The 9,547-nt window shown below is 46.0% G+C and overlaps 2 protein-coding genes across 2 annotated transcripts; one reads left to right on the forward strand and one right to left on the reverse strand.

The window, feature by feature from the left end:
* Positions 1-392: 392 nt before the first annotated feature.
* On the reverse strand, positions 393-3,619 carry ATP5PB (ATP synthase peripheral stalk-membrane subunit b). The gene is made up of 7 exons (XM_072844547.1): positions 3,467-3,619; positions 3,320-3,362; positions 2,758-2,903; positions 2,077-2,240; positions 1,544-1,669; positions 1,142-1,321; positions 393-550 (listed from the first exon to the last, which is right to left on the reverse strand). The coding sequence occupies exons 1-7, from the start codon at positions 3,492-3,494 to the stop codon at positions 479-481; spliced, it is 759 nt and encodes a 252-aa protein (XP_072700648.1). The 5' UTR covers positions 3,495-3,619; the 3' UTR covers positions 393-478.
* Positions 3,620-3,629: 10 nt separating this feature from the next.
* On the forward strand, positions 3,630-8,964 carry WDR77 (WD repeat domain 77). The gene is made up of 10 exons (XM_072844546.1): positions 3,630-3,854; positions 3,990-4,175; positions 4,280-4,421; positions 4,494-4,543; positions 5,212-5,282; positions 5,666-5,720; positions 5,990-6,061; positions 6,165-6,273; positions 6,730-6,798; positions 7,011-8,964. The coding sequence occupies exons 1-10, from the start codon at positions 3,698-3,700 to the stop codon at positions 7,168-7,170; spliced, it is 1,071 nt and encodes a 356-aa protein (XP_072700647.1). The 5' UTR covers positions 3,630-3,697; the 3' UTR covers positions 7,171-8,964.
* The last annotated feature ends 583 nt before the right edge of the window (positions 8,965-9,547 follow it).

Here is a 9,547-nt window from a genome sequence, read left to right on the forward strand (position 1 = left end):
AGAGGTTTTTTCAGTTTTTTTCAAAGTGTTTTTTTCAGAGGATGTTCATTCAGAGTACCTCTGTATTGGACTAGGTGAATGGGAGCCACTAGCCCTCATTTTGATTTTAGAACATGTTTATAATTACAGTAGGTACCTATAGGTCATTATCACACAGAATTCTAAAACAAAAACTGATCACTGTACTAGCACCAGAATTTTTCACTGTGAAGTTCTCTACCTTATCTCTGGAAGTGTTTGTGACCAAAGAAGGAACCAAACAGAATCGTACACGCTGTGGTCGCAAATAATCCCCCACTATAAACTAACTGCTGTGGTTTATGTGACCGATCTAGCTACTTCAAACACAGAAAGAAAATTACTATTGCTACTGCTACTGAAAGACAGCAGAGTGGTTTGTTTGTTTGTTTAATGGTACTTTAGAATCATACAGTTTCCAACAGTAAGTAATGAGACATGTCAGTGGAATCAGACGTGGTTACACTGCTGCCTGTGCACTCTTCGATAACGCCTTCAGGTCTAAAATGCACTTGGCAATACTATCCTTCTGCTGCAAAAGAAAGGAAAACAGCTTTCAGAAGAAAGACTTTATGAGAGACATTTAAACAAGCAAGATATGCATGCTAATGCATTTTACATACTCCTTCTTAGACCCATAAAATGAGTTACAGATTAAAAGGGATATCATTATAGCTCGTGAAGTCAGATCCAAATCCAAACAGTGACCTGCATTAAAGTATCTACATGCAGTGCTAGGAACATGTTTTCTTTTTTTGTTCTCGGCTTCATTCCTTAAAAGAAAGGACATGTAGAGCCCATCTGCAGATCTTAAGCTGCCATGGTCTTACACAGAGAATTTCACAAGTGAGTTCCCCAACATGTTAGCTATACATCTTATTGCAAGCTTAGCTCTATGCTGCAACAAACACCACACATGATTCTAGCTTAAATCACCAGCAACACAAGTGTCTGGTACCTAGTAACAGGGCTTGTTAGCTCTTACTCAGCAGCAGGAATGCATTGCAGCCATGTTTGGAAGCCACCCAAAGGTGACCCAACATCTTCTGGCTTAAGCCACAATCCCTGGACAGGAAATATTTGTCTAGACTCAAATGTAAAGCAGATTAAAAAAAGCAACTACCTGTTGAGGCGTGATGCTCTGAACAACGTTTTTTTCCACCCACTGAATCATGTGATCTTGTTCTTTCTGACGCTTTAAATTCTGCATAGCCACTTGATAGTCCAGCCTTTTCTTTACTTCATTGTACACTGTCAGTAACCTTTCTCGATAATTAGTTTCCAGCAACATTGCAATATTATTCTAGACACAGAAGATGAAATCAAAGGGTTAATATTTGGCAAGAATACGAAACAGCAGCAGAACATGTTCTATAGCAAAAGTCATTGGATCAGGTGGTGGAACTGGCCCTGTCTGCAACACACAGAGGGTAAGTGGCTTGTTACTTGTAAGCAATTTAAAAGACACACAGATTATGTAGCGGAGACGGCAGTGGAAGTGAACAGCGGAGCTGGAACTGCGTACCCGCTTAGCATCAAAGAGGTAACTGCAGCCTTCAACCCGCCATTGCTCCTTCTTCTCCTGTTCAACGGCAGTCTCAAGATCTTTAATAGCCTCATTTTTCACAGCTAAAGCTTTAGCAACTTTCTCCTGAAAGAATAAAGAAAAAATATGCTTCATAATGAAAGTAAGATGCAAGGAAAACAAGCGATCTGTAATTAACTTCTGAAATTCTGCATTAAGATTTGAGATACGTCTGCATAAATTGGACTGTGCCAGGGTTGAGGTTAAAGGATGGCAAGACAGAAGAATTAGGGCTCACAATCGATCACACTTTAAAAATATCATTCGTGCTGGTATGAGATGTTTTATTTTTGAAGACTTATGTAACAATACCAACATAAGATCTAAAACATACCTTATTTAAGCAACATTCTGAAGATATTAGACTCAGATTTTTATGACAGCCTAGACACAGGATTCTTTTGAATATTTAAGCAGATAACTTACAATAGTTATTAACTACCACAAAGTTAGAGTATGGTTTCTTTTGTTACCTCATTAAGTTTGTCAGCAAAAGCTGCTACATCAGACCCATATTTTTTAATGCCATAAATGATGACTGATAATATGCAGGCAGCTGCAACTGTCTCGTGGTTAATTACATAGATTTCCTTAGAGAGAAAGTAAAGCAGGAGTCCGGTTCCCAACATGTAAGGCCCTAAAGAAAAAATAAAGCAGCATTATTTGTACAAAGCATAAAGAGGCGCACTAAAGTCAAACACCTAAGCGGCACCTAGTTTAAGGCTTACAAGAAGATCAAGAAGTGTTCTTTTTTACCCTGACAAAAGGTAGAAACCAATACCACCGAGGGGAAGGGTACCATGAGGGCGCTCACCAGAAGTGGAAGCAATTTGCACCTTGCATGGGACCTGCTGCTTCTGCTTATTCAGAAACAGGCTAAAATCTCTCTTTAAAGGTTTTGAAGGTCAGCAGGCAAATAAATCTTCCTGCAAGATCAAGCTCATGACATTCTTCTAGACTTTATTTAAAGCACAGGTGCCTAGCTTTAGAGCCAGGAAGCACCGCACTGGCTCATTCTTCACAACCTCCTTCTGCATATGGAAAAAACAATTTTTCCTAATATTTTACCTTTTCAGCAGCCAGAAGTGGCGGACAGAACTAAATAAGCATAACTAAACACGCATTTTTTTTTTTTTAAAAAAGTATATATTAACCTGTAACTCCTGTTTTAGGGTAGAGAAACTGGAAAAACTCCTCAGGGATCAAACCATAACGTACTTCTCCTCCTTTCTCAGGCAGAGGTGGCAAAGGAGCCAAACGCTGCTGAGTTGTATGCAATGGTCTTGTCGTGTGCAATACACTACAAATAATGAGAAAGTTTCCATCAAGCTTCTTAAGAAACCCCACCCTACCCTTAGATGAGACCCAAACACGTTCCCAATTAAATAGGTAGGCATTCACTAGACACGCCTCCTTTGAGGAGTGGGTGGGACTAGGTAACCTCCAGAGGTTCCTTCCGACCGTAACTATTTTATAAGCCCACAACGTTAATTAGAAGGATAAAGACAACACCCCGGAATAACGTTATTTTAAAACAAGGACTGGCAGGCTTCTGAGGCGCTCCCAAGCCTCTCCAGGCAGCCTGTCACCAGGAGGGGACGGCAGCCGGCCGGGCCGCCCGGCATACCGGAGGCGCCGCTAGGCCTCAGCCGGCGGTCAAAGCCCTCAGCGCTGCCTGCCGAGGCCCCCGGGCCGCCCGCCCCCCGCGCTACTCACCCCACGGTGACGGGAGGCGGCAGGCTCCTCAGCGCGGCCGGGGCTGAGGGGAGAAGAGGGGCAGAGAGCGCGTCAGGACAGAGCTCAGCCAGGACAGCCCGCCCGCCGCCCCCACCCCAAGGAAACGGCGCTCCCTCCCCATCTCACCGGCGCGGAGGACGAGGCGGGAGAGCATGGCGGGCGGGACCGGGCAGGCAGCGGCACGACCCCCTTCGTCCCGGTGACCGCCGGCCGCCTCCGCACCAAGATGGCGGCAGAACAGCTCTCGCGAGACGCGCGCGGCGGGGCGGGGCGGGCGCTCTCGCGAGAGGCGGCGGCGGCGGCGCGCGCGGCGCGGGAGCACGTGGGGGCGCCGCCGGCCCCGCTCCCGCCGCCGCCATGGAGGAGCCGCCGCCCGAGCAGCCCCCGCCCGAGCAGCCCCCGCCGCCCCCGGCGGGCGGGGAGGCCGCGGCCGCGGCCGGCCCCGAGTGGAACATCCCGCCCAACGCGCCCGCCTGCATGGAGCGGCACCTGGAGGGCGCGCACTACCGCGCAGGTAGCGGGGCCGCGGGCGGGCCGCCGGCCCGGGGGAGGGGAGCGGGGTGGGGGGGCCGGGCTGGGCTGGGCTGCCCGGCCCCTCGGGGAGCGGCGGCGGGCGCTCACCGGGCCTCTCCCCTTGCCTTTGCCGCAGACGGGGCCCTGCTGCTGGGCGCCTCGGGGCTGAGCGGGCGGTGCTGGGCCGGCTCCCTCTGGGTCTTCGCCGACCCCCGCCGCGCCCCCAGCGAGGGCTTCTGCACCGCCGGCGTCCAGACCGAGGCGGGCGTCGTCGACCTGCGCTGGGTGGCTGACAGGGGCATCCTGGTGGCCTCCGACTCCGGTAAGCAACGGGGATCCCCCCGGGGCCCCCCGCCGTGCTGAGGTGGGTGCCCTCCCCCCCCGCCGTGCTGAGGTGGGTGCCCCCCCCCCCCCCGCTTCTTCCAGGTGCTGTGGAGCTGTGGGAGCTGGACGAGAATGAAACCCTTATCGTCAACAAGTTCTGTAAATACGAGCACGATGACATCGTGATGACGGTGGCCGTCCTGGCCAGCAGCACCCAGGCTGTCAGTGGCAGCAGGGACTTCTGGTGAGTGTCCCCGGCCCGGCTGCCGTGTGCCGGGGCCGGTGCCGGGTGCTGACTGCTCGCTCTTGTCCGCAGCGTGAAGGTCTGGGACCTGCCCCAGCAGACGGTGCTGCACTCCTACAGAGGTGAGTGCCACCCCGGCTCCTCCCGGCCCCTCGCCGGTTGCTGCAGGCTGAGCTCAGTCCTGCAGCATCGCTGCTTGTCTCCCATCTGCCAAACCACCCTTGGGGCCGTGACCTAATGTTTGCCAGTCTGTGGAGTTTCCAGCACAGTCTTATTTCTTTGTCTGTTCTTCATTTCTCCCCGCAAAATGAATGCTATAAGGCTTAGTTTGCCTTGCATCTCTAAGGGTATTTTAGAGTATTTCTTCTGTACTGAAATCTTGCTTCCAACTTGCATACAATCGTGTGATCTTTTAACCCGTATTTGTTTTGAACAACAGCTCACTGGAGATGCCGATCTCTGGAGATGCGGTACTGTGATCTCTAGGCACAGCAGAGGCCGTCCTCTGTTTGATCCTCTCCCCCCTGGCCCCTTTGTAACTGACCTCTTGTCTGGAGAGGCTTCCTCAACCTTATGCATGTCACAGGGACTTGACTGCAGTGGCTCTGGTTGGATTTAGCAGCTCATCAGTTTGGTAGGAAGCAGTTGGCTATTGCTGAGTAGAAGTTAACCCTGTATCTGGGCATAAACCATTCTTTATTATACTGCTGTGCCTTCAGAGGTCCTTGGGACTGTGTGGGAAAGTTGGATACAATCTTTGAGGCTCTTTATTCTTTTGTGCTTTTGGTAGCTCACTCCGGTTCAGTGACATGCGTGGCTTCCTGTCCTGGTAAGGACACTGTGTTCCTGTCCTGTGCGGAGGTAAAGCTCACTCTCTGTCTAAATCTACCAGATAAAACCGATATTTTAGTTATTTACAGTTAAATGCGCTTACTGAGAAACCACCTATTGTGTTAGAAGCTGCATACCTGTGTTATTTCAATGTTCCAGTCTGTTAAGTTGCCAGTCAGCTTACCAAGCTGATTTCTACAGGTTTGTATTAAAATGTGGGAGTTCCCCGCTCTGTCCTGGGGATGACTGAAGGAGCTAACTTGCAGTTAATGGCAGCATCATTTTCACACAAAGGAACAGGTGGTGTGGGTTTGAATGTGGGTCAGTAGCAGTTCTGCAGTGAATCTGAGCTTATGCCTACCCCCTGCCACAAAGAAATTGTAAAAACCTTCTCATTCACTTTGGATTTATAGGACAGCAGAACTTTACTCTGGGACACCAGATGCCCCAAACCAGCTACTCGAATTGGTATGTTTCTGTATGTAGTCACTGCTTGTGTATGACTTTGTTGGAAGAAATAAATTACTTTATGCCTGACTTCGCTATGTCTAACTTTAAATCTAGCGATCTGACCATTTGGGCAGAAAAGCCTATTAAAACCTAAGGAAGTCTAACACTATCGCAGAAGTACAATGAGCTTTTAAATATTTGTCTTGGTGCAGTAGCAGTGCTGAGATAGTGTAGGAATATCTTTGTACTGACTCTTTTCACACTCATTCCAATTTATTTACTCGCAGTTTGCAGTGCCTGTAATCACCTCCCTACCTCAGTCATGTGGCATCCACAGAAAAGTGACATCTTTGCTTTGGGTAAGAAGTGACCTTATTATTTGGGTTTCACCAGACAAATCAAGGTCTTTCTTTTCACATGACAATTTTGCTAATAACCTCATTCTCCCTTACTCTCTTAAAGGTGATGAAAATGGAACAGTTGCACTAGTAGACACAAAGAATCCTGATTCTGCCCTCAGCTCCACTGTGCATGCCCGAAGTATCACGGGGTTTGCATTTTCTACGCATAGGTATAGTCTGATATACTGGCATAGAATGTGTGACTACATACACTTGAAAACCTTATTTGTTTTTAGAGTAAAACCTATGAGAAGTACTAGTTTTGGTCTTTTTATTAAGAAGATTGATAGTGGAGAATAGAGTAAACCAAACAACGTCTCACTTCTGACAAGAAGTGTGTGAATGTCCATGAGAACACTTTTGCAGTATTCAGAATTATCGACCCACTCACTGTGCGGATTTTTCTAATTACAGTCACCTCTGCTTGAAGAAGGATCACTTGCTTTCCGATGCTAATAGAATATTCTCACTTAGCGAGCTGGCAATCTGCCAAATGATGATGATGAAAAAGTTTTTTGTAAGATTTGGTGTCCGTTAATTCAAGGAATGTGCTTTTCACAAGGTTATCCCTAAGAAGCTTTCTTGTATTTGATTGTTCTAACCATGGTCTCATCTCTGTCCTCTAGTTCACCCTTACTGGCTTCAATCAGTGAAGACTGTTCAGTAGCTGTTCTTGATTCAGACCTCTCAGAGGTGTAAGTACTAGACAGAATGTATTCACTACTGTAGCTGTTTGTCTTGTTGACTTCTCATTAAGCTAATTATTTATCCATATGCTGAGTGGAAGATGAAAATACTCCTTAAATAGGGGAGCATCATCCTAACAAACTAGCAGTTAGGAATTGCACAAGCTCATAAAGTCTTAGTGACAATGCTTTATGGCTAATGGGGTGTTCATGTTTTCCAGGTTCAGAAACCGTTCTCATCGAGACTTTGTAAAAGGCTTATCGTGGTCTCCTTCAGACAATGCCTTGCTCACTACAGTTGGATGGGATCATCAGGTTTTACATCACACTGTCCCCATACCAACTGGTGAAGCTTCTGGAGTCAACTGTGTAAAGGAATAGTTTTATAAACTCATGGTCCAAATCCCTTCCTGGCGTTACTTTGATTCTGCTGAAGTCAAAGGTGTGCGTGAACTGGAGTGGGTATGGTCTGTTGTCTGCCTTGAAGCTTGTGACTAAGAAGGTTCCTGTAGTAATTTTGAATTAGACATAAGTTAGTTACAAACCAAGCTTTACCCTCTCGTCAGGAGTTGGCTTCACCTGTGATAAGACTTCAGTATTTTACCCAGAAAAAAATTGACTTCAGGCACAGAGGAGACTTGGAGAGACAGGGAATTAGGTATAATTAAAAAAAAAATCAAAAAGACTCAGTTCCTCCCTCAGTTCTCCAAACCATCCATGGAACTAGTAGAAACATTTTTGGGGAGGTTAAAAACACCACTTCTTGTTAGTTGGATGCAAGAGCCTCACCCTTGAGCAAAGTTCTTTGCTATGTAAATAAATTCTTCCAACTGAATGGGAAGACATTTAAAGACTAGAAGGGTTCCACTGTTGTCCTGAATGCAGCATGTGGTTTAGAGGGTTGCTCTTCGCTATCTGCTAGTGTGGATCCTATGGTGAGCACTGTTTATGCACTTCTGCTCCCTTGATGGGTATCGGAACACCAGTGCTTGGTGTGAGGAGTCTTGTATGCTGTATGGTAAGGATCCCAGCTGTAGCCCTGTAATTAAACACCTTCGTGGTAGTGCATGACACGTGCCGAAATGCCGGGACCTGTCATGTTCTACGTTGGCTTGGAGCTGAGGCCAGCTCAAAGGGGCTGTTACTGTAGCATGCTGAAAGCCAAGAGACGTTAGCAGTTAGTGCTGTTTGACACCACGTTTCATCTCCTCTGTGCTGAAGACAACTTATTCAAAGATAAGACCTGTGAACAAAAGTTTATGTAAGGGAAAAACTGGACTAAGGACTTCAGTTGTCATTTGCTTGCTCCTATAAACAGACTGCTTAGTGATAAATGAGACTTCTTATGCACTTGTGATGAGTGACTTTTTGTGCCGGAGACTGAGGGGACCAAGCATTCCCATAATCCCCAAAACAGACTCCACATAATCCTTAGAGGTTTTTTTTGTAATATACCACATACTTTTCAAACTAAACTGTTTCCCTGGTACATATTTAACTGAAAAAAAATAATTGCTCTGCATGCATTGCCACTGCTCTAGATGTGGCTTGGTCTGACCTAATATTTCTTAGACAGAATAAAGCAGGTCCTGACTAATGAAACAAAAAATACTATTGAAATGGATGCTACTCCTGTTTCTTTAGCATGATAGCAGCACTAAAATCTATACCACTTTCACTGGTCTTATCCCTGCATAAACACAGGTTTTCCAAATTATGCAGAGCCTACAATTAATTTTTAGGCAGACTAAGCTTTCCCAGGCTCTGTACTTTTCTCATATGCTTTTTAAACCTTGTTTGCTGCTTTTTTAATTCCCATGTCATACAGGTGTTTACAGAGCAGACTTCCTGATCTAGAGCAGTGTATGACAAGGAAAAGGTAAATGATTATAAAAACTGACAAGTTTCCTCAAAAGTACCCCTCAAACAAACAACCAAAAAAGTTACGGACCTCTGATGGCGTACTAAAAACTGAAACAGGTCTTGTGCTGTTTGTGAAAAAGTTGTCTTGGAAAAAGTGGAAGACAGTTTTTAAATAAATTGTAGTTTTTATTTGTAACTGGGTATAAGTTTCACTGGCCCGCTTCTGTAGTATTGAAGAGTCAGCTGAGATCATTCACGCAGTTAAAGCGAAGTTGTGATTTCAGGCCCTGAAATTAAAACCATTCCTAAATAAATGTGTAATGTATTACTGTTTAATGCTAGGGTACTATGATTCTTCAGCACTAATGCAAGGCAGGCTGTAGTCCTGCTTGTTTTCAGGAAGCTTTTCTTTCCAAAACTTGAAGTAGCGTTTCCATTGTGCATAGCTAAAAAGAAAAGTTTCAAATGTCAAGTATTAAAACTACATTAAGTTCCTTGCATTGCCACCCTGTGACCAAAACACAACAGTCCATGGCAAAAAGCATAATGGTGGAAGGTGAAGCCTAGATGGAGAACAGGTCATTAGTGATATATTAATCCTGTTCTTTTACAATTGCTAGAAGACTTAGTGTGGTAGCACGCACACACACACAAATGCTTCAGCATCTGGCAAATCTGTGGCTGAAGGTTTATGTTCTGCCACAGGAGGGCAGCCGCTGCCAGCTTGACAAGTGGCAAGGCAGCATCCCCCAAACGTTTGCACATTTCTTCAGAGTATTTTGTTTTAGCCACTTACACTTGGTTTTTTCACCATCATAAGATAAGCTCAGAAGAGCGACAGTTTATCTAGGAGTCACTGGTGTTGTGTTAGCTTGGCTCCTAGCTGATTGTACCA

This window comes from Ciconia boyciana, chromosome 23, assembly GCF_034638445.1.
Source record: "Ciconia boyciana chromosome 23, ASM3463844v1, whole genome shotgun sequence".
Classification (NCBI taxonomy): Eukaryota; Metazoa; Chordata; class Aves; order Ciconiiformes; family Ciconiidae; genus Ciconia; species Ciconia boyciana.